We start from the raw sequence: 25,196 nt of genomic DNA, 5'->3' as shown, positions 1-25,196 counted from the left end.
GCAAAACTCAGAGTTGCAGACTGACTCAGAGCTAATGTTACCTCTCTCTGATACAGGCTTGAGTTACCTTCCACCCTGAAGTGGAAAACCAAGAGTTTAGGATCCTGATTTCAGGCTTGAGAGACTCAGGGTTTGTACCAAATCGTCTTTGTGAAATGGGCCTCTGTTAATCTATCTTGTTTGTTGGTAACTTTTATAGGCTAGACCCATATCCTGTATAATTAATGTACATAGTATCCGTGATGTCACCTATCTGTTTCTGAAGCCCTGTTTTGAAGCCAATTGTCGGCAGGTGCCATATTGGAAATGAACACAACCTAACTTCTGTCAAGCTAGTGTGAGGTAAAGAGGCAGACTTTGAGCCTTTTCGCTAACAGCTACAGGGTGCCCGCCTGTCAATCAAGTCAGCCATGCCCTTATTTGGGCAAAACTAATAAGTTTAATACCTTCAAAAATAACATGTAACAATTAATTCACCCCTGTACAGTGTGTGCTGATAGAGACATTAGCTGCTTAGACTAAACTCATTTTTTGAACCAGGCTGTAAACATGTTTATTTCTGGAGATCGTCTTCTTTGAATGGGTGTGTATGTGGTTTCTGGTGTTTCTGCAGCCGGCCTCTAGTGGACCCTTGATGAACTGCAGTTTTAGCACTTCCACATGGGCTTCATATTTTAAGACCGGAGGTTGCCGCTTGGCTAGACCACAACAGAAGTGAAACATGCCATGTTGCCGTTGTCCCCACTAATGACGTAAGCTAAGCCAATTTCTTTTTTTGTGTGTGTCTTTGCAACTCTGCAGACACAAGTTATGATCACCTGATGTGAGATCGACGTCTCAGGGCAACAAAGTAACTAGAAGGTATGGATGCATGTCCACTCAGGGCTTCTGTATAGATACCAGCTTTCAACACATAACTCACATTTTGACTTTTATGTTATAGAGGAGAAGGAGTCATGTAGTGTGTGATGATAATAGAAGGTTGGATGACGAGGCTGTATTGTGCTACTATATGCTCAATGGGAGGGTCTCATTAGATGGAACAGTCAAGGTGGTTATTAACAGTAAATGAGCACAAAGTGACAAACTGATTTTATCTCTTCTTTGTAGATTTACTTGGAGCAGTTTAATAGTGATCCAACTCAGATACAACTTCAGTAAAACAGTCTTACTATTCAAATGTTTTCTCGCTCTACAGTCTGTAAGCCTGCAGAGCTCAGAAGCTAACTACTACCAACAGCTGACAGATCCATATTGTCTCTGTGTGTTGTCCTCACCCTCCATCATGGCCTGTACTTACCCTTGGTTCATGCTTATGACATGTCCCAGAGTGTGGTACCCCCCTGCTGCAAAGTGGTCCTTGTAGCGGCCCATCTTAATGGTGTCCAGCCACTCGTTCACTGAGTTACAGCTACTGAAGTCTGGGATAGCTCTCTCCATCAGTGGAGGACTGCTTAAACTGCAGCCGAGAGGGAGACAGATGGCCATAGATACAGAGAGAAAGAGAGGAAGATGAATGGGAAGACAGAAAGATTAGTCGAAGGGAGTCCGGAAGAGGAAAAAGAGTCAAAAAGTGAGCAGGAGGCAGAGCGACCAGGGAAAGGGGGGCTTTGAAATGCGTTAGTAGCAGAGGCAGAAAATCAATAGCAGTTAAAATGATAGAGAAGAGGGGGATGCTGTGGTAGCAGGACTGCTGCTTTGGGTAGATTAATACAGGGAGAAATCCTTCACACTCCTCCTCCACTCCCTCTACCTGCTTCTTCTCTCACCTCACACTCAGAAGAGCAGTGTCATGCACCACTGACTCTGTAGGACCCAGGATCTGAACAGAGCAATCTACACAGGTCCAGCTTCAGCTCCCGTGTCCTCTCAATCCAGCTCCTGGATTCACTGCAGATCAATGTCAATATCGCAGCTGGGCTTTTACTTAACGCACAGCGCATCTATCAGGGATGAGCTTATCGGAAAAACGAACGCGACCGCTCCCTTCATCTGCCAGAGAACTTTGAGGGAAACTTTAGGCTGCTACTTTATCCCACTGTGCGGATGTTTGAAAGCAGTTGGATTTGATTGGATTTACTCTGCCTCCCACACCAGGACAGTTACTTAGGAGCCTAACAGTCTGTCACCGTGTATTGTCCAGGAGATCATCTTTTCAGACCCTCGCAGGCAGCGTCTAGCTTTGATTTGCAGCTTAATCCACTAATCACATGAACCAATATTTGATTAAATGTTGGCGAACTGTCATGCCAAATTAAATCAAAAGACTCCTCGGCATGTGACACAATGCACCCATGTTGCCTTTCAGCAAATATGGGATCTATTCAGCAGCCCACCCACCTGCAGAGCGTGTCCATAGACTTCAGGTTCTCTGGGTTGCGGATTAGCTTGTCAAGAACAGTGACTATCTGGCAGAAGCGCGGCCTCTCGTTGCGATCCTTCTGCCAGCAGTCCAGCATGAGTGTGTGTAGAGCACCAGGGCAGCCCATAGGAGCAGGCAGCCTGTAGCCTTCCTCCACTGATTTGATCACCTGCACATGTACAGCAGAAAACAGGAATCTGGTGAAACGTCTGAGATGGAGAATGGAAGTACAGTCCAGGCAGGGTGTATTCAAGAACAAGCACTCACATCTCTGTTTGTGAGGTTCCAGTATGGCCGTTCCCCGTAGGACATCACCTCCCACATGACCACACCATAGCTCCACACGTCGCTGGACGAGGAGAACTTCCTGTATGCGATGGCCTCTGGTGCCGTCCAGCGGATAGGAATTTTCCCGCCCTGTCAGGATCACAAGGAAAGACCAGGATGTATGAGATGCATGGCCAACATTTTAAGATTAGAGTGTTAAACCTTAGATTTCAGTTTTTATGTTACAGTCGGCTTCATCTTGGATTTTTCTTGCAGTTATTATGTGAAGTATATCAGTGTTCAAAGCCTGACACATCTCGCTTCTCTGTGCCTCAGAGCTTCAGTCCTGTCCAAAAATCATAAAAAAAAACATACCAATGAGTCAGAGCGTTGCAGTGGGTGATGTGTTTGTTTATTACCGTGACACACATACTGTTTACATGGTGTCATGCTGCTGGAAATGCTCGATCAATCACTGCTGAGAGGGTTCTCAAAAAATGCATATCTTTCCCATTTTCCTTGGGAGTGAAGCTTGGAACAGAGATTTTGTACTTGTGGATCGTTGGTATTTTCCTGTGTTTTTTTGTTCTGAAATATTGCATTTATTACTCTGTGAATGTGAAAACACATGCAAACCTTTGAAGGACGAAAATGGACTGAATGGAGGGTTTGACCCATGACTATTTAAAAAGCAGGGGCGTCAAACACACATTTTAAATTATGATTGTGTATGTGTGTGTACAGAAATCATCTCAGGCTGTTAAATCTACAGAAATCTGTGGTGTAAGAGTCATTTAAACTTCATTTAGAGAGGAATGGACAGTGCATGGAGCAGGAAACTGGGAGAGAGTGTGGGGGGAGTTGCACGCAGGAGGCCACAGGCTCGAATTGAACCCAGGCCACCCGCTATAAAGGCGCTCAACCTAGCCACTAGGCTAATTCTGCACAACAGCATTTAGAGTCCTAACTTTGATCTACATCTACAGAAACTGATCAGGATCGTTACAGCTGCCATCAATCAAAACGCAGATTTTCTTTATTACTAATGATTATTTTCTATTGTTATATATTTATATTATGTGCCTTATAATTCAAGTATTGAGATACTAAGATATTGGGTTTAACAACTGTATTACTTTAATGTTTTTTTATTTTTTTTATCTTTAAAGTTATATTTTTGGCCTTTTTGCCTTTATTTGATAGGACAGCTGAAGAGAGACAGGAAATGTTGGGAGTTGAGAGCGGGGAAAGACATGCAGGAAATGGTCGACTGACCGGGAATCGAGCCGGCGACCCCTGTGACGAGGACTGTGGCCTCTGTATGTGGGGCGCTTAGACCGCTAGGCCACCAGCGCCCAGATTACTTTAATGTTTTATATTAATTCTAATGTAGTTTTATTATATTATTAATTTTAACTATTTGTTTTTTATTACTCATCTTCTCTTTAATATTTATATTTTTAGCCTTTATTTTAGCTTTCACTCTTCTCCCTACCCTAATTATTTATTTATTTTAACTATTTATATTCTTAATGTTAATTTGATGCTTCAACTTTTTTTTAATTATACATATTTTATTGTGGTTGGTGTGCATTAGTCTCTATTTTAAAATCCATTTTTGTTTTTAATATGTGATTATTTTATTTCTGCGTCTTTCTTCTTTTTAGTCACTGTAAAGAACTTTGAATTGTATTTGACTTGTATGGAAGGTGGTATATAAGTAAAGCTTGGTTGATTGAAGTTTTTGACCATCATACACATCAAATTATTGATCTTGTTCTGTTAATAATGATGATTAATGATGAACATGACCTAACAACACTGAGTTTTGGGCAGAATGAAGAGAGTGGGAAACGTTGAACTATGAACTTCTCAGCTTTTGTCTCTAACTTTACTGCTGCTCCAACAGCTGACTATTCATTAATACATTCATTTTAAAAATATGAATAATAGCATACATTGTATTATACTTAGTGATGCTGAGAAATAGGGGGGAAAAAATGTGGTTTCCTTGCTACTTTTGAGCTTCAATCAATCAATCATACTTTCTGTCATGAGCTGATGTTTAGTTTAGTTCTTCACTGTGTTTCTTACCTTGGTTCCTCCCTGTGTTCATTATTTATTAGTTATCCTTTCTCTCCCTTGTGTATTTTGTGATCCATGTCTCTTGTTGTATTTTCTTGTGTTTCCTGTTTTATTTTGTAGTTCTTGATCCCTGTGTGTCCAGTTTAGTCTTACTTCCTGTTCTTGTGTTTCCCACTGTTTTGATTAACCTGATTAGTTTCACCTGTGTCCTGTGTTCACACCTGTGTTAATTACTCTGTTTATTTAGTTCTTCTGTTTCCCGTTCCTGTGTTAGATCATTGGATTCCTCTCCTGCGTTCTCTGTGTTTCCTTTTGGATTCAGTTTTTGGACATTTTCCGTAAGTTTTGTTCGTATGTTTTGTTCTTTTGTTTATTAAAACCTTTTCATTTTAATCTTCACTTGGGTCCTTCTTCCACTATTTTTCTCTATGTGATACTTGTAAAGCACGTTTCATACAATAATATTGTAACACAAAGGACTGTGCATAAAAAAATGTGTTTGAAGTAATTAAATAGAATAAATAAAAAATACAAAAAAGACCCTCAACCTCCAAAATAATTGAACAAAAATAATTGCTTAATAATTAAGTAAGGAATAACAGTGATGAGTACATTTGATATCAACCATGGATAAAATAATGCTTTCTGAAATGTTATATCCATCCAAAGTGATCACCTAATAACAAATGTAGAATAAAAACCTAGTTTGAAGTGCTTTCTGTTGTTTGGTTTCGATATATTCATCTTAACCTTTACAACCCAGTTAATGTTATGAGTTGTGATCATTTCAAGCAGGAGTGTTGTGAGTATTTGACAACTTTTATAATTGTTTTGTTTTTGTAAATTATACAAAGAACATGTTTGTCAATGATCTATGAACTTTAAACTTAATTATATATGCACATAAAGTATAGTTTGTAAGAATAGTTGACATCTCAAGCATTTTTTGGTAAGGCTAACAACAACACTAACAACAATAGCAAATAGTTTTGCATATTTACTTGCTCCTGAGATGTTATTGGGAAAAAAGCTTTAAAATAATTGCAACTTTTGCTGCAATTTTTCAAAAAGCTGTCATAAAATCAGGCATTTTAGGCCGCAACAATCACAAAAAAAAACACGAAATCCAGGAGGGACTGGTAAGGATGTAGCAGGGACATAAAAATGTAATGGAATAATAGGATGCTTAGATGTAGTGACTAAGAAAAGGACGGCATCATTAAAGGTAGATAGGTTTACCTGAAATGTGCTCTTCAGTGTAGTGCTTAACCATGAGTAAATGTTCATGACAGCATGACGTCAAACACACTGTGGTTTAAGCACCACACAGAGCAGCTGCAAAGTCCAGAATAGACTTGCAAATTGCAGCAAATACTGTATGTGATGTATGTACATTATGTGGACATAAAAGTGACACTTCATTAGGTTGACAAATGGATACATCCCATCTCAAACAAGCAGAGCGCCCCACGTGGGTTATTCTACACATCTGAAGGTTACTGCTTCAAAGCAGCCCATTATAGACACTTAATGTCCTGCTGAGCATTTAAATCAGCATCCTGATCCGCTGGAATTCTTCAACCTTAACTCATGATCTTAATACTTCAGGTTCTTCAAAGTGACTTTGCAGCCTGATTCCGTATAATAGGCAGCTTTATTCACTTAATTCAGATTTCCCAGCAGTAATGTGAACTGTATTAATCTCTCGTCACTATCAGCCATTAATTCCTCATGTGCTGTAATGATGCTATAGAGTTTGTAATATCATCCACAATCCGAAGAGATGCTGCATGTAATCACCTTGCGCTCTGTAATCTGATTTCTGTGCTTTAACAGACTGTAACAGACAAACGTGTCAAATGCTGATCTACATCTGTGAGTCAGCCGATAGCATCAGACTCTGCAAGGAGCCACCTTGGCCTTTTCTTTTACTTTAGATTTGATAGATTTGTTCCCATCAGGCTGCAGGTTTAATATTGGCCTGCTCTCTCCTGAAGGATTTTACTTCACTCTTGCCTTCATGGAGCTTTGATTGCATTTGTATTGCTTTTTACAGTCGTGTTTGTCTTGATGCCACTTTCCTTGACAGATTTCAGTGGCGCTGCCTCATAAAACATTTATACATATAAATGGCAAATGCATTTTTAGTTGTCAGTTAAATTCATAAAACACAAGGACATAGATCTTCAAAAACATAATCTAATGACTTTAATAACATTCTGCGGGGAGAGAGCTCAACTCAACATTTTTACGTTTACTCTTGGTCTGTTTATTTTTTTTATTTTGTTGGCATCCATTTTAACAACAGCTCAGGAGGATCCATGAGTATCTGCAGTCACTTTCCAAACTGAAGTTTCTTTACTTGATTCCTCCTGCAGGTACTTCTGAATAATTAAACTCACTGTAAGTTGAAGTTGGGAGTCTATCTTTAAGTCTCATGGAAATATACAGTGTCTCCCCACTTGCCGCTCTGATCAGATGGACATGGCAATTTCTTTTAGCTGAAGCAGCCATGATCTGCCACGGTCTCCTCCAGCCATTCCCAATGTTGAACGTGAGCTAAAAGCACCTCCACCTGTGTCCTGAGTCCACTCTGTGTAATTCTCATAGACTGTATAATTAATAGACCTAGTCTCCGTGACGTCACCCATCTGTTCCTGAGGCACTGTTTTGAAGCCAATTGTCGGCGGGTGCTATATTGCAAATGCTGAACTCAACCAAACTTTGTCCGAGCTAGTGTGAGGTAAATAGGCGGTATTTAGCCTCTTCGCTAACAGCTACAGGGTGCCCGCCTGTCAATCAAGTCAGCCATGTCCTTATTTTGGCAAAACTCTTATCTTGATACAAAAAGTTGAACATCTTCAAAAATAAGGAGTTATAAAATAATTTTTCCCCCTTACAGTGTGTGAGACATTTGCTGCTCAGACTAAACTCATTCTCTGAACCAGGCTGTAAACATGTTTATTTCTGCTGTAAAGATCATCTTCTTTGAATGGGTGTGTATGTGGTTTCTGATGTTTCTGCAGCCAGCCTCTAGTGGACCCTCGATGAACTGCAGTTTTTAACACTTCTGCATGGGCTTCATATTTCAAGACCAAAGGTATCTGCTTGGTTATTCTACACTTGGCTTTACTACTCGTAAAAAAGATGAAATCTAGAAGAGGTCCAACAGCCCAACATGTATTAAATACAGTCAATAATATATCTGTTAACTCATAATGAGTTTCCTGTCGTTTGGAGTAAATGTTAATTGAAAGTGCAGCAAAGTCTCCATGTTGAAACTAAAAATGCTGACATTGTCAATTATTGTGAGACAAAGTTGTACAGCTGACTCAGCATAGATTTCCACATTGAATGCACTTTGTATGGACAATTTGCTCTAAAATATAACACAAACCTGCTTCAACACACCTTCATACCTAAAGGAAAGATTGCCAAGGCCTCCCTAAAGCCTCTTCACACATGTTCCCCTCCTCACAAGGACGTGTTAACAGACAGATGTGAAGACATCTTCACTGTTCTCATCTTAAAAATGATTCTCCTTCTTCAACCTCAGAGGTGTTATTCATCGTTTTACTTATCACTTTCAAGTTCCCACCAGCTTCATGTCAGCACTCCAGCCTGCTTGGTGATGGTGATTTTGATAACTCTGCTCTAACATCGGCTCACCCTGACTTTAGACTGAAATTTGACCAGGGGCAAAAAGGAAATAGTCTGGGTGTTTGCATTCACATATGAGGCCCCACCCTGAAAACTTCTGTGAGTTTTGTGCACATGTGAATAAAGTCAAAAAACAAGCACAAGATGGCAGCGTACACGAATGCAGCGGCTCACAGCTCTCCCTTGGTTTTCGGTCTCATATTTTTAAATAAACACAAAAAAATTAGTAGACATTTTCTCACCATGCAACAAACTCTTTTTTTTTTTAACTTGTATGAATGTTGTTTTTACTTAAATACATGATGTTTGTTACTGTGGATGTCTACATGCACCTATGGTTAAGCTCTCTAATTTTGTTGTGCACTGTAGAATGTTAATAAAGGCTTTCTACAGTATAAGGTGCCGTGTCCACTGCAGATGTTTTTGTGCTGGGAACCCCTACAACCTCGATTTCAGAGCGTTTCTCACCAGCGTTTACTGCTGTTGGGTTACAAAAAGTCGTCCCGCGGCACTTCCATTTCCCTAAGTGGTGATCTGTTCTAAAATGCTCCGTATGCCTCATGTTTGCTTTCTTTCACTGACATTTCATCAAGACACATTTAAAAATATTGATATAAATCATGTCAGAGCATCAGCAGCTGCTCTAAACCATGAAATTGTACCTCCAAAAAACAAGTGTGATAACTTTTATCCTCCGTACAGACCTCAGCCATTGGGTTGTATAGTAAAAAGATGCTGCCAGCGCAATAAATGCCAGCGGTGGACACGGCACCTTAATGACAGCCATGTAACATAAATCGTTAAATAGTAAAAGCAGCAGGCTCTCTCTCTTTCTTATTTGTTAAGGCTGGTTTAGTTTAAATTAACTTAAAGAGTTGATGAAATTATCAAAGTTTGGGTTCAAAGAAGTGCTCTGGCTATTAAACAGCAGCAGCACAATGTTTGGATGGAAGAAATCCAACAGTCCATAAAGACTGAGAGCATTTCAATAAGAGATACAGCTGGGTATCATCTGAAAAAAAGTGGAAGGAGATGCCATTCTTCCAAATGAGAGGAGCATTTGAAGAAATCTCAGAGGAAACCCACAGGTGACCAAAAAACCCAAATATGGTCAGAATCCACTGCTAGCTTTTTGGCGAAGGTCTACAACTCTAACTCTAATACAGCTTTGATGTTCATAAAAACTGAAGAGTTGCTGGTAGACTTTGGAAGCAAAAGTAAGAAGCACCATAGAGAGCTTCATCAAGTCCAACATCACTGATGGTCTGGTACATAACAGTCACCAAAAAGGACCACAAGAGCCTGCATCATCCGGCTGAACTTACAGGATGCCGTCCTGAACACCACATTAAGGATGTAACTGCTGTTGTCATCATATACACGTGGAGATGTTTGCTGCTGCTGTCTCTGATGCATCTAATTTCTTTGAAAGCTTGTGTGTGAAATTGTGTGAGTGTGTTTGCTCTTAATTAATGCTTGCCTCAATGTGGAAACTCACACTGGTGGTGTATGCAGCGTCGGGGTCATCCTCCAATACCCGGGACAGGCCGAAGTCAGACACCTTACACACCAGGTTGCTGTTGACCAGGATGTTGCGGGCAGCCAGGTCTCTGTGGATGTAGCCCAGGTCAGACAGGTAGGTCATACCGGCTGCAATGCCCCGCAGCAAGCCCACCAGCTGGATGATGGTAAACTGGCCGTCGTGTCTCTGCAGGGAGGCAGAAAAGGAAAAGGGGAAGAAATTAGGAAGGAGGAAGCAGAGCGAGCGAGAGAGAGATTTATGTGAAGATTAAAAACACATGATGGTATAGGAGCAGAGAAGATGAGGAGAGTGATAAAAGAACAGATTTTAATCAAGATACAGAAGAGAGTAAAGATAAGAGAATAAAACATGACAGGGATTTGCCTTTTAGTAATAATCCACATTCATATACGCACAGACTGGAGCTGGCTGACATTGTCGATGTATTACAATGTTAAATCAACTCATATCTTATTAAGAAACTTTGACATCACTGCTCAAAACCACTGCTGCTTTCGCTGCAAAATGCACTGATGTTCAGGAAGTCAGAGGACTAAAGCGACTGTTCTTAAACGGACCTTCTCTCATCTTCTGACCGCTCACAGGGCTTTTATACTACATGTTACATGAACCCAGTCACACCACATTCACACACTGATGGCAGAGGATGTTGTAAAGTGCACTTCATTTCCTTACGCCATTCCTATCTCACCCCCATGACTTTCTTTAACTCTAACTGCCCCTTAAAGTTACTAACCATAGACCTTTCTGGAGTCCCTGAGCTCCCTTGTCTCATAGGTTGCTGCTGTTGACGTGCCAGACTCCAGCTGCTACAACTACTACTCTCCGTCTCACCACTATCATCTCTCTCTCTTCATCTCCCTCTATCCGTCTCTCCAACTCGGTCTCAGCAGATGTGTGTCTAACATGAGTCTTGTCCTGCTGGAGGTTACTGCCTGTTAAAGGAAGTTTGTTCATGCCACTGTAACTTGCTAAATGCAGCAAAGTGCTCTGCTCATGGTGGATTAAGATGAGATCAGACTAAGTCCTGTCTGTGAGATGGGACTGGAACTTATCCTGTCTTGATGTTGGGTCTTTGTTAATAATAGAACATAGAGTACGGTCTAGACCTGCTCTGTTTGGAAAGAGTCTGAGGATAACATTTGGTGTGATTTGGCGCTTTATAAATAAAGATTGATTGATTGATTGATTCACAGGCATTCACACACCACTGGATGTGCCACTGGGAGCAATTTGGGTTTCAATGTCCTCCCCAAGGACACTCGGGCATGTGGGTCAAGACCTGTGACCAAACTGCCAACCAGATTGAGATGACTGACTCTGCCACCGAGCCACAGCAACCCCAAGTCATGTGATTTGACATCTCTCTTGTTCAACAAATATGGGCTTATTACATTTTCACATATGCTAAAACTACATTAAAAAGGTTCTCCCTGTGGCTCATCAAGTCCTTAGGAAATCTACTGAATAACCAAGAGAAAGAATAATGCTTAAACTGAAGCTTTAAGAAGTTGTTTACAGGATGCTGACAACAAGAGGCTCTACCAGTCAGCGGATAAAAAGCACACAATTAAAACAAACAAAAATAGATAACAAATGAAAAAAATGTAATATTAAAATGCTGAGAGTAAATCTGTTAAAATTCTAAAATAAGATCTGATTGATAAATAATAATAGCATAATCCACAATAAATTACAAAAATAAATCTAAATTAAAAAAATAACTGAATGAACATTATATGTGTCTATTGTAATTTAAAATAGGATAGTATATACTTAACAATTTGAACTATAGATACAAAATAAATATAGTGAGATGGAATAATACTCAGTTAAAAGGGAGACTAAAAAAGTAGATCTTGAGTTTGCTTTTAAAATGTTCATGAACTGTGCAGCCCTCATATCTTCAGGTAGGCTGTTCCACAGACGTGGTCCATCATGATAAAAACCTTTTGGTATCATTAAAAGTCCACAACCTGAAGACTTGAGCGCTCTCACAGGCTCATATGATATATCTGATAAAAAAGAAGGAGCAAGACCTTTAAGAGATTTAAAAACCAGTAAAATAATCCCAAAGTCTAAAACATACTGATAATAGATTCCTTGTTTACACCGTGCAACTTCTGAATACTTACCCTGAGGAAGGAGTCCAGAGAGCCATTCTCCATGTACTCTGTGATGATCATGACTGGTTTGCCTGAGGAGACAAACAGGACTTCAGGTTTTATCCAAAGCTAAACATGATGGATGGTAAAATTCTACAAATTAAGTGCAGTGTATGAATTATGTGTATAAATGAAAGCTTTTGATGCTAAAATTATTAATATGACAAACAAACAGCAATGTGGTTATTAGTGATTAATTCTGCCCAATAGGCCACCTTTAGCTATGATTTGAAGACACACACAGCATGATTTAGGGGCACAAGTAAAACAAACTACAGCTGTGTAGCCTTTGTGTTTGTATTTCTCTTTTTTGTTTAAAAATTAAAATCTTTTTGAATCCCAGATGGGAAACTTGACTTTCTGCCAAGAGTGCAGAACAAAGAAATACAATTACCAAAAGTCACCAAGACTAAAACAAAACTGTGAAACTGGACGAGGACAAGAATCAAACAACTGTGTCCAGATTCCACCCTGCAGGAGAGGTTCTACGCAGGTTCTTATTGTGTGTTATGAGCACTAAGAAGTGAGGAGTCCAAATATTAGTTTGGTCTTTTGCAAAGGAAACACTGAATTTTGGAGCGTATGATCCCAACATGCTATGCAAAAGGAAACTGTAGTTGCTGCCCTTGCAAACAACATTAGAATAAATGAAAACTTTGAAACAGTCTGCTGACAGAATCACATTTTCAGAAGTTAAAGTAATGAAAAGTTGTGTTCAAAGTTAAATGACAGAGGCGCTCTCTTTTTCTACATCTTGTCTCATAACATTAGATTTAGTCGTGCCCACTTGATAACCCGGTGTTGTGCTGCCGATCTACCCCCATCCATCTTCATGCTTGGGTGTTGGGGGACGCGGGGGGCCATATGGTAGGTTATGTAACTTATCAGCAGAGCATACATTATTACGCTGAGAGCATAATGGGATGTGTTTCCTAACTGAGCACTTATCCTTTCATTAGAGCACAAGTGCCTCGTGCTTATATGAAATTAAGTGTTGATTTCATTTGAATATTAGCTGCATGAGAGAGAGTGTGACATAACTTATTGAACAGCAACTCATAGCATCTAAAAACGCAGCTGAATCACTCCACAGTATTTGAAGTTATGAACTGACCCTTCAGTGTCCCTTGTTCAATAAAGGATCCTCAAAGATTTGGATAAGCAAGAGCACATTTACACATCTTCATAATCTGTTGGACGGTTCGAGGTTTAAAGGAGGAGCTGGTTCATATAATAATTTTTACCATTCCAATAGAGATCATTTTACGACTTTCCCTCCTTTTTATCTTTAACCTCCCAGTAAAAATACTACGAGTTATAATGGCTCCATGTGGAGGCTTAAAAATTGGCAAAGTTTAAGCCATCTTCTTTATCCTTTTCATCGTTTTCCCCGGATCACCAAGGCTTACTTCAACAAAATGTTCATTTATACTTTAGCTTAGATGAAATGAAAGCTCTCACATGCTAACATGGGTCAAAAGTTCAACAAGTTGCACAAAGCCTATACAACCGACATGAAGATTATAACCTGCAAATAGCCTACAAATATATTATTAGGCATTATCTTGTTTACTTTATTCTGTGAAGATCCTGAAACTTCCTGACTCATCTTCACAGTAAAGTTTATTTAATAAAGCAGCATACTCTGGGTAACCACTCCCTCCAGACGGATGACGTTGGGGTGGTCAAACTGGGCCATGATGGACGCCTCAGCCAGGAAGTCCCTCTTCTGTTTGTCTGTGTATCCAGCTTTCAGGGTCTTCAGGGCAACTGGGATGTCTCTCTTCCCTGGGAGTCTCATACGTCCGTAACACACCTCCCCAAACTCCCCTAAAGAGAAGCACAAGAATGATCCAAATTCAAACAAGTTACATTCTGTCAGAAAATGAATTAATGACTGAATGACTGACTGACTGACTGACTGACTGAATGAATGAATGAATGAATGAATGAATGCATGAATGACTGAATGAATGAATGAATGAATGAATGAATGAATGAATGAATGAATGAATGAATGAATGATTGATTTAATTAATTAATTAAGGCACATTTATTATATTATCATTAATTTAAAAAGAACAAAAGTCTCCAGTTTGTGTGAGAGGTCATCTAACAAAAAGAGATAACACAATTTGATATGTTCACACTGGTTAGTTTGACACAATAAATATTCACAAGAAAACAAACACAAAAAAAAAAAAAAAAAAAAAGTAACCAGCTGAAGCCTGAGGGTTATCTATGCTTATCCTGTACATTCCATCATATTACCCAAAAACATCAGCAGGACAAAAAAAAGACAGTAACAAGAACAGTTTTTCTACTTTATACTCCATAATTCTTATCAGGGCTGACTGGTGCAAGGAGCTAATTGTATCTGCTAGGATAATCTTTATTATAACAATTATTGTAATTCAATATAATGTATTATTATTATTTTGTTGTTGTTGTTGTTGTTATTATTATTATTATCATTATTTTTATTCATTTAATATTGTATTCATTAATTACTTTATGTTTTAAGGCTTTATTGAAACTCAACAAAGAACTCCATAATTTCAACTCATCACTGAGGCTGTTCCATTTTTTGACTCCTAAAACTGAATCAGGTCTTTATTTAACGTTGGTTCTAGCTTTACATGTTTAAAACACACACGTTGCTATGAAAATATATTGTCTCCTTCTCTTAATTTAAACAAACGTTGAATACGAACAGGAAGACTATAATTTAAAAAGTATTTTTAATGTTTTGAAAGACACCATGTCTAAACATTTTAAAGTTTATTCTCTGATGAATAAATGATTAGTAGAGTCTGGATAATGAACATTCTTTATTATTCTAATAAATTGTTTCTGGAGTTTGATGACAGGACATTTCCCCAGACTTCAACACAGTATGTCATATATGGCATAATGAGTAAACAGTACAATATATGTAGACATTTCTTATTAAACAGATGTTTTATTCGACATTAGAAACCAATAGATTTAGATCATTTTGTTTTGTAGCAACTCCAAGGTATTTTGTGTCATGTACTCTTTCAATTTCCACTCTATTTAAATTAAAAAATATTTCTGTTTTGACAAGTGCTATGTAAATAAACGTTATCATTATTACTATTAATATTACAAAAATCAAGGCAATTGACCAACAATTGTAAATACATAAAACAACATGTGAGTAGTATGTATATAGCATGTAACATTTGTTAGTTATACATCTCCAGTTGCTGACATGTTAGACATTCCTGCTGTATTTTAAGGTCTGGTAGTACTGAGAACACATGATGAGAAACAAGTCCACATACAGGCGTCTGTTTTAGTTTGAAAATACAAGCAAAATCATCCATTGTCTGCTTTGTCATTATTCCTTATCTCTACCGTGGAATAACTTTTTTCGTGTGATTGCTGTTATTTTACTTTCCATTAAAGTGTGTGTCTGCAGGATTTATAACTAGCACAGTGTATTGTGGAGCTGACACAGTGTTAGTATTCCCTCCTCGTCTGAAAAGCTTTGATTGACAGCCCCACGCAACGCTCTGATTCCGCTCTGCCATCCTCTTCTCTGCTGCACACCACAGCCTTTACACTGGCCAATGATTTTAAGTTAGCTCAGCCAATGATTCTGACTCCGTGTGTGTGAGTGTGTGTGTGTGTGCTGTATTTGTGTGAGTTCATGGTTTTACCTGAACCAATGATTTTCTCTATTTTGATCCTGGAAGCTTCAATTTCTCGGGCAAACTCGTGCACCGCCTGGCAGGGGTCCTCGTATGTGTGCGGGTCGATATAGAACCTCGCGTCGGGGAATGACACTAAGATAAACAACATTAGCATTTGGTCACATATCAGAGAATGAGCAACATCGCATCTGAGCCCCTGTCACTGGTGTGTGTGGAGGGAAAAGTTGATGAAAGGGAAGAAATGACTTGCAGAAAGGAGCAGACAGAGAGAGGGAGAGAATAAACAGCATGCGAGGAATAAAGCCTGTGTGCTCCTGTAATCACTCAGCGCGTGATGAAAATTGTTTGCTCTAAGGATGAACTTTATTACATGGGGATGAAAATGCAACCTCTTTGCGAGGAATGTGATCTAATCTATTACTGGTAATAATTCAGGAATGGGCCAAACATACCGTGACCGTTCTGGTAATGCATCTTCTCCTCGTCAGAGTCCTGGAACGCTTTGCTGTAGCCACAGTGTCTGCACAAACCACACACACACAAACACACACACAACATACAGTGGGATGAATACAGGACAACCGTGAAACATTTGTACAATCAAACTCTAACCACAGCTCATAATTAATAAATCAATAACTGTTCATTATGAATTATTAACTTTAGCAGAGCTATTCATCACTTAGAGACGCTTAGTTATTTATAAAGAACAACCTGTTCCCCCTTTTAATGAGGTTCACGGTGGTAACAAGGCAGAGGGGAGAGAGGTCAAGAAGTGTTTCATTTAGTCCATACCTTAGGTTAAAAAATAAACAACCACTTTCATGACACTTTAAACACGTCTCAGGAGAGACAGGGCACACACAGATTAAACAGAGGCCGCCTGTCTCTTGCCCCTCATGAATCTGCAGCCTTTGGCCAATGTGTTTCTGATCTTGCCGACCTCTAGCAGTCCTGTGTGCACACAAAATGTCTCCCCTGCTAGCATTGCTGGATGTGGACTGTGCTGTGGAAGCTCCATTGCAATATGTAGCTAATGTAGCTACAAGATTATCTACAGGAGGAAGTGCTGCTGCAGGATCACGACCTTTGCACACGTTGTAAGAAGATGACTACATGGTGGTAGCTCGGACAAGCGGCAACCTCCGGTCTAAAAATATGAGGCCAATGCGGAAGTGTTAAAAACAGCAGTTCATCGAGGATCTGCTTGAGGCTGTCTACCGGAAGTACCGGAAACCACATACACACCAATTGAAAAAAGGTGATCTTTACAGCAGAAATAAACATGTTTACAGCCTGGTACAAAAAACGAGTGTAGTCTGAATAGTAGTGATGGGCGAATTGAGCTTAATGAACCAGTAGTTGTTTTTTTGAACTCCTCTAGATGGTGCTCTTGGTTTAAAAACAAAGGCTCAACGAATGGCAATTCAGTGTGCTTTCAACCCTTTGTTGAACAGAGAGCGCCATCTAGAGGGCTCAACAAACACAAGAAAACATTCATGAAGCTTAATTTGCCCATCGCTACTGGATAGCTCATTTCTCGATCTCGAAGATTTTGATTGACAGGCAGAAACACAGTAGCTGTTGGCTAGGAGGCTCAAAGCCCGCCTCTTTACGTCACACTCACTTCAATATGGCTCCCGCCGACGATTGGCCTCAAAACAGCGCTTCAGGAACAGATGGGTGACGTCACGGATACTAAGCCCATTATTTATACAGTCTATGAGCTCGATGCGCAACAGCTACTTTCAATTTATTGCCTACTTTTAGTGCTACTCAACTCTGGTACTCTTTTTCCTGTTTTGTTGCACTTCAAATACTCTGTTTCCTCCATGTACTGTAGGAGAGAGGTGTAAAAGGGGAAAACGGCTCTGAGGATCTTTAATGACAGGATGAAACATCTGACTGTCTGAGGCCTTTTTATTTTGAACGGTGGACTAATAGGCTAGCATCTGTGCCAGTGTATCAGCAAAGCAAAGACATCACTTTAAATTTTATGTGTACAACTTCCCCCGGTGGTCCCTGTCACTAGGACGTGTGGGTGTTTTCCAATCTGTTATCAGTGAGTCAGTTATCAGCCGATTACTCGTGTTTTTTGATCCTCCATCTTTGAATCATTTAATACACTGCAGTGATGAAAACATGATTTTGCCTGGATAACATTTTTAATCCTTCAATGGGTTTTTTTTCTTCTCCCCAAACAGAATGGAACAGAAAAAACACAAATGCATTGAAGTATGAATTAATTAAGAGCGATGAAATTAATTATTCTGCGCAGTGCGAGGGAGATATTAGCTGAAGACATCAAAAGGGAGGAAGGGGGGCTGATGGGATAAGTAGGAACATTTGGCTTGCGAGCTACTGGACATGAGTCAACATAATTAACTTCAATATGAGGTGGAAATTACGAGCTGGGAAATTAGCTAAATAAGACAGCAAGAAGACTTGAAGGGTGGAGGAGATGATGAAGCATTTGCTTTCAAAATTTCCCTCTGCTCATATTTCTTATTGCTGATAGAAAAGCATGAAGAATATTTGTGCGCTCAGACATTTTGAACTTTTCATCATAACAAGGAGGACTAATGGTGTCTTAGCTTCTGAAAAGACGAGCTTAAATGAGATCCTTCCCCGTTTCTCAAGAAGATTTTCAGTTTTTCCTTTAAAGCCTGTTTCAGATTACATCCTACTTTCATTTCACTCGCAGGCAATACCACATGTGGGAGAAGCAGGGAGAAATACAGTGCACACGGGGCTTTGATCACAAGCAACATTACACAAGAGAGATACGGTAGAGTAGTGTAAGAAAGTGTTCCACACACAGCAGCGATGGGTAGTGTGGTAGAGTGTAGCCTTGCCGTTTCCTGCAGATGATGATGGCCAGAAAGGTGATCAGAGCAGACACCAGGGCCATGCAGATCCAGATTATGGACATGGTGTTGTAGCGCAGAGGAGCTGGAAAGACAAATAAAAAGATAGTTAATTGGTGAAAAGGTGCCACCAGCAGTCGGGGCGATGCAGTTTACACTGACACACATGCTGACACATTCTGGCAAACACAGGCAGCAGGTAGAGGGTTCCTGCTCAAACAAGATAAACAAGAATTTGGAGCTTCATTAAAGAGTTCTGTATTTCTTTTAATTACCTCCTGTTAGGACTTTAAAAGTTGTCCATGGCATTAGAGATAGGAAATATTTAGCTGAAGCTGTCATCTATTTAATGCTGTCCCAGATTTGAGAGTGAAGGAACATCATTTTATGCTTTAGGCTTAATATTACAGGCACATCTAATGACAAACTGCAACACACTGTCAGTTTACAATATGGTAAAAAACTGTATTATAGTTATCTTAATAAGAGTTAAGCTCGGCAGATATATTGCTCATATAGAGATTATGGTTCTTGAAGGGGGATCCTTAATTGACACATTACTTATATGTTTTTATGAAGCATTTTCTAGGATCACCTCTGCTCCTTGTGTGTCACAGAACAGCTTTGGTTTGTCTATAACCCTGATTGATCGACGCCCCCCCCCCCCCCCCCCCCCCCCCCCCCCCCCCCACCCCCCCCCCCCCCCCCACCAGTCAAAAGTTTGGAATCTCATTCAAGGGTTAAATGAGGCTTTCTTACTGATCTTCCAGCTGTGTAAGATGCTTGATTCCGATTGGTCAAAACGGTTATTAACTTTCACTAACATGAGCGACACCAGAGACAAACTGATTTTGCGTGTGCTATCGGCTGTCACCATGGAGAGTTTGAGAGAACAGAGTGGCCTTAAGCGATAAATGAAGTTTGAAGACATGGAGTTGGAGATCTTTGTGGAGGAGGGAAATAAACACATCGGTGAACTCCAGCAGAGACATCTCAGCGTTAGAAACGCAATTTGGGAGGCCATCTGTGAAAAGGTGAATGATGTGAGAAAAAACAGAAGATCTACCAATGAAATAAACGCATCTACTCTACTCCAAAACGCAATCAGTGTTTTGATGGAGTTTAGAGAGCGATTTGATGAGGCTAAGTCTGCCACTCTTGCTCTCGAAAAGTTAGGCGTCACTTGGATGAAGACAGCGCCTCACTGTCCCAGGGAGCAACTTTCGGGTGAACGTTTTCAATGCCTGATATCATCATTCAGCAACTGTCCCAAAGATTCACCAGCTTAAATGGAACTGGGAACATGTTTGAGTCAATTCACCCCAACACATTGCTGCAAGCACGAGATGAGGAGTTACGCAGAGCTGCCTGGCACAGCTCAGCGAGCGCTCATTCTCCAAGTTAAAACTAACTAAAAACCCCTTGATGACCACGATGGGACAGAATAGACTGAGTGGACATGTCATGTTATTTAGTGAGAATGACAGATCAAAGAAAATGGACATACAGTGCATTGTGGACAAGTCTGCGGAGCTTAAGGCTCGTCCAAACAGTGGTGAGTAGGCCAAGTACTTCATATTGATTTTTTGTTTGTATGTGAACATGTGGGCTGTGCCAATTTTAATAAACTTTATAGCTGTTGATACATTGGCCTACTGTGCTCTCATTATAGAAAAAGTTAAAGTGGGTGTCAGAATGATGCGGTCGCTATCCGTGGTGCTGAACTGCTTTGAATTTGTGTTGTTTTATTATTATTATTATTTGTTTGTTCTCTTGGTTTGATTGACTAAAAAATGTAGTAATGCTTGTAAGCCCAGCTTTTGCGGGCATGTTGTAAAGCGATGGTATGATGAGCTTTACAGTGACCGCAGCCATGTGTGCGTAACGCTGTGCCAGTTTGCACCTGCCTTTCAAACGTGCTAAATATAGATGCAAATACAGCGTGCGCTATCTGCTTCAGGTTTGATAGATCACATTGCGTGTGCTAAATGATTACATTTGAATCTCCTCCTCCAAGTATTTTGCGCGTTCTGATGATCTACATGTATTCTGCATATTCATGAAGGCAAACACGCTAAATGATTTGCGAGTACTATTTTGCACATTTGACAGACGCAATCCTCGGTACACCCGGTTTGTACGTCAGCTTTGCGCGCGCTATCAAGTTTGCACCTGTTTTTATACACGCAAACCTTTAGTAGATCGGGCCCCAAGTGTTCAGGTGAAAACAGGATCATGTGACAATGAACATCTTTGTGTGCTTCTCAAAATTGGTGCACATTTTTTTCTCTTCAAAACACACCACACAGCAAATCAGAGCTTTAGACCTTGGCAGAGTTCCCATACCAGACATAGTATTCGCTGCCAACTACTGCCACTGACACGGCAGTTTGGAAGAGACAGAAGCTTGTGCTCGGGTTGTTTGTCAAAGTTACAGAAATCTCTGATGTTTGTTAGGTATTATCTTTACAGTGATCACATTTTGGTTTAATGTCACAGTCTGTACTCTGTGACATCTGTTTGCCTGTGAGTGAGAGATTTAGTGTGAATGTGGAGAGCTTGGTGTGCTTTTGTTCTCCCTTTCTTTGTTGCCCTCTGTCTTCACTCTGCTCACATGTCCTGGATCTGCAGTCCCCACACTGTTCTTCCTTGTTCACATACTACATACTGAATTTAAGCCACATCAGTAAGTACTGCTAGTATAGTAGGCGGCTTCGAAAACAGCACTTGTCTTTGCTGTGTCGTTGTGCTATTTAGATTTGTTTAGGCCACAAGTCCAGCTCAGTCCATTCGCCTGCCTTTAATACTTTAAATGTTTGCCTGCATGCCATCGTGACTCACACCTGTTTTTGTTGTCTCCAGGACCTCCAGTTTAATCAGCCTAAATGCCACCTACCAAGCCTGCCGGCCAACCACTTACCCAGAGCAGTCCCTCACTCCCCAGCCTTGGACCCCCACCAGCCACCCCTTCACTACCCCTTCCAGTCCTTTTGCATAAAGCCTTTTTGGCACTTTACCTGTCTGAGTCTGCTCCTGGGCATGCTAATATAGATTAGCTAATTAAAATAAATTAAATATAACTGAGGCTAATGAGAATGTCTCAGGTATTTGGACAAAAATTTGACCTTTTGCTGGCACTGGAGAGAAGACTCAACATCACTGACATGATAAGGAAACACTCGCTAGGTTTATGCATGAAGGATATTCAACTTGTAGATACAGAAAAGTTTCACATGATAAGTGAAGTCTTTGGGCTCCTGATGAAAAAGAAAAAAGTCAGGAGATCATTTAAATCAGTCCATTTCATCACCCTAAAGAACTCGAGCCACCTGATAGTTCTGATTTTTGATTAAGGACCAAACTGAGGGACACAGATTTCATCACTGCTAGTATGGTTAGCTCACAGGCTGATTATCAGGTTACACTTCACTCTGAAACAGTAACCTTTCAGGACTAACTCTAGCTGTGTTTGCTGTGGGTAACAGACACAGTGAAACCCAAACCATTTCTTCACAAACTTTAGGACTTATTGATTAGTCAGCATGTCGTCTAGTGGGATTTGTGCAGTCCGCTTGTTTCCAGTCTGAAAATGAATCAGTATCAAGAGGAGCAGAGTCGGGGTCCAGTGAGCAGCAGAATGAAGGGAGACTATTAGTCAATGAAACAGCGCTGGGACTCCAACCGGGCGGGGGGTTCAGCTTTGCAGACATAGAGTCCGCTCTGCACGCTATCTGCCAAATCCCCTATTAAGAGAGAAAAATGTTCCAATAAAAGGCTTTTTTAGTTATTCCTAACTTTCAGTGCTGTACTTGCCTCAGGTGGAAGGACCCAGGAAGACTTCTACCCAACCCTGGTGCTATGTACAGCTGTTTGAAGCTGGGATAGGCTGCAGTCGTGCTGACAGGGGTGACCCTCTAACAAAGTGCAGATCAATGGAACAGAGGGATGGACTCAGGCGGTCATCAGCCTCACTAACACCCAGGACTCTTTATTCCTTGACCATGCCGTGCAGCCTGGCATGGCTCTGGAAATCTCCCTGTTAACACAACAACCTGTTCTCTCTCTGGACTTTCTCCAGTGTTTAGACCACATATAACAGCTAAGTGTGTCCCATGACTCAGGGCAGGCGGGAGGTCTATGCTGCTGTTTCTTTCTGTTTACTCTCACACACCTGCTTTTCCAGTCTGGATCTCCACGTTCTGGCTGAAGCGTCCACAGCCGGCTGACGTTCTGGCTCGGATCTGGAAGATGTACTTGGTGCCCGGCTTCAGCCCTGACACCCGGACACTGGTATTTCTAGACTTCAGAGTGGAGTAACTTTGCTCCTCATTGTCCTGTAAGAGAATGAGAGAGATGTAAAGTGTAAAAAAAAAGTACATCCTGGTCAGTTCATGAGCTCTGTCTCCCCACAAGTTTAAGTTTGATGTAATATAGATTTATAGATTTATTTACATATAGTGTGAACTAAATACATTGTGGTTAAGTTTATTGGTTAAATAATTTAAACCTGCCCCAATCTTGCCACTTGGTACAGCAGAAACTGGTTGTTCAAACCAAATGGACACATTCTCCTTCTTAATTTTTTATTGTGAACTTCTTCACTAGCTTTTAACACATCCAAATATAAAGATTAAGACTCGAGGGGTCCAAACAAAGATATCCTGTATCTCATAGGGTACGGTCTATACCTGCTCTGTTTGGAAAGAGTCTGAGGATAACATTTGTTGTGATTTGGTGTTATACAGATAAAGATTGATTACATAACCTAACACAGCATGCCATCATTTATTTTAAAGTTCATCAAAAGTATTAGTCTAGAGGTCAATTAGGAGGTTGCAGGAAGTCTCAAGGTATGAGTGGATCAATTATTTCGACATTAAAACCTACACACTGACAGAATATGACACTTGAGGTCAGGTTTCATTCTCATTCTGTTATAACTATGGTATAATTTGTCAGTTTAGGGGTATATTATTGGAAAAAGAGATGTTTATAGATGTAAACACTCAGCTCCAAACAAGATATCGTGTCCCTACTCAGATCCTGAAAGAGTTTATAACCATAGTCACCCTCAATCACTGTGCAGTGTGTTTCTGTCTACCTGGTCTATTAAAGTCTAATGTTTCCTCTCTTTACGCTGCTTCAGACGGTAACTGAGTGAAATGTTTGTCTCTTTAGCAGCTTAATGCTCCACTATGTTTTCTTGCTAACTGTGTCTGTCTGCTGCTCTGTGCAGGGCAGGTACTGTGGAGACGTTTTTTTTATACCTTTTACAGAAGAAACAGCTGCCGGCAGTGGTTTAAAAATGAATTATGAAAACATTTAGAGTGAACTGAAATAGTGAAGTTGTGGAAGGACAGCCTAGCAATGAAATTAAACTCCCTTTAAAGCCACATAAAACTGAGGGGGGCGATTCTTTACAGATTTTAACTACTGGAAACACTTTCACATTACAATCCTGTTTCACATTTTAACTTCAAAATGATTGATAGAGGCTTTAAGGTACGGAAACCATTTATAATACACTTAAACATATTGCTAGTGTGAATTTAATAATGGTATTAAACACATCTATGTTTACCCTTACACACTATTCCTATGGGTGTATTTCACCAATAAGCAGGACCGTTTGAAGATGTGTGTCTTGTGATTGACGATAGGACGAACTTGATGTTTCAATAGAGTTCATTCAGGACAGAGTGTGTCTCCTGGATATGTTCAGGGTTGCCAGCTCACTTAGTCTGGTGCAGGACAACTGCTCTCAGGCTTTAAGACCACCCAAAGAAATGTCAGACCAAATCACAGCACACCACAAAGCAGCTCTTTGATGACACATGTAGTTTAACATGATCAAGGTAGAAACTTACTTCAGATACAGTACAGACAGACAGCACATTCAAAGGTGTAGTGTGTACTGTTTAGCAGCCTTTAGCTTGGGAACAGAATTGGGAAATAATATTAATAGGTATGTTTAAGTGAGTGTTAACTCACCTGGGTATGACAATTGCATGTTTTTTGTTAACTTTAAATGAGACTCTTATATCTACAAAGGAGTGGGTCCCCTTTCATGGAGGCCGCTATCTTGAACTGCCATGTTTCTACCGTAGCATGGAACGTGAGTGGCTCCACAAAATGCACCGTTCGGAAGAAGAAGAAGAAGAAGAAGAAGAAGAAGAAGAAGAAGAAGAAGAAGAAGAAGAAGAAGAAGAAGAAGAAGAAGAAGAAAGTAGTTTTTAGTCTGTGCAAAATTATTTTTATTGATGGACGTTTTTGGCAAATTGAGGATCACTCAAATCAGACCTCACGGGTGCTATTTGTCCTCAAAGGGCACCGTAGCTTCCTAACAGTAGAATCCAACTGAATATTCCCATTTCTACAGACTGTACCTTTAAGTTCTCAATTTAGCTGCACCTCTGACGATGTGAACACAGTTTTACGTTTAGAAGATATATTTAGTTTGGGGTGAAGTGAATATTAAGAGCTCCAGGGTGTATTTAAGGAACATTTTAATGTCAGTAAAAGTCAAAAGATATTAAAAAAAATCACACTTTTGTCATTGTAGATGAA

The 25,196-nt window shown here is 40.2% G+C and overlaps 1 protein-coding gene across 2 annotated transcripts in view; it reads right to left on the bottom strand.

The window, feature by feature from the left end:
- The window catches only part of epha8 (eph receptor A8), a 130,289-nt gene that overhangs the window by 4,564 nt on the left and 100,529 nt on the right, over positions 1–25,196 (bottom strand). Inside the window, exons 9-18 of one of the 2 annotated variants that reach the window (XM_034698217.1) lie at positions 22,801–22,963; positions 18,582–18,714; positions 16,215–16,282; positions 15,769–15,894; positions 13,727–13,912; positions 12,053–12,114; positions 9,873–10,082; positions 2,630–2,779; positions 2,341–2,531; positions 1,301–1,459 (exon numbers count right to left, since the gene is read on the bottom strand). In XM_034698217.1, the coding sequence (XP_034554108.1) occupies positions 1,301–1,459; positions 2,341–2,531; positions 2,630–2,779; positions 9,873–10,082; positions 12,053–12,114; positions 13,727–13,912; positions 15,769–15,894; positions 16,215–16,282; positions 18,582–18,714; positions 22,801–22,963 (1,448 nt within the window). The remainder of the gene's footprint in view (positions 1–1,300; positions 1,460–2,340; positions 2,532–2,629; positions 2,780–9,872; positions 10,083–12,052; positions 12,115–13,726; positions 13,913–15,768; positions 15,895–16,214; positions 16,283–18,581; positions 18,715–22,800; positions 22,964–25,196) is intronic. The other variant, XM_034698222.1, reaches the window with a different exon arrangement.

The sequence above is a fragment of the Notolabrus celidotus genome, chromosome 1 (genome assembly GCF_009762535.1).
Source record: "Notolabrus celidotus isolate fNotCel1 chromosome 1, fNotCel1.pri, whole genome shotgun sequence".
Lineage (NCBI taxonomy): Eukaryota > Metazoa > Chordata > Actinopteri > Labriformes > Labridae > Notolabrus > Notolabrus celidotus.
The sequence above is the reverse complement of the archived record's forward strand: the minus strand, read 5'-3'. Positions and strand labels throughout refer to the sequence as shown.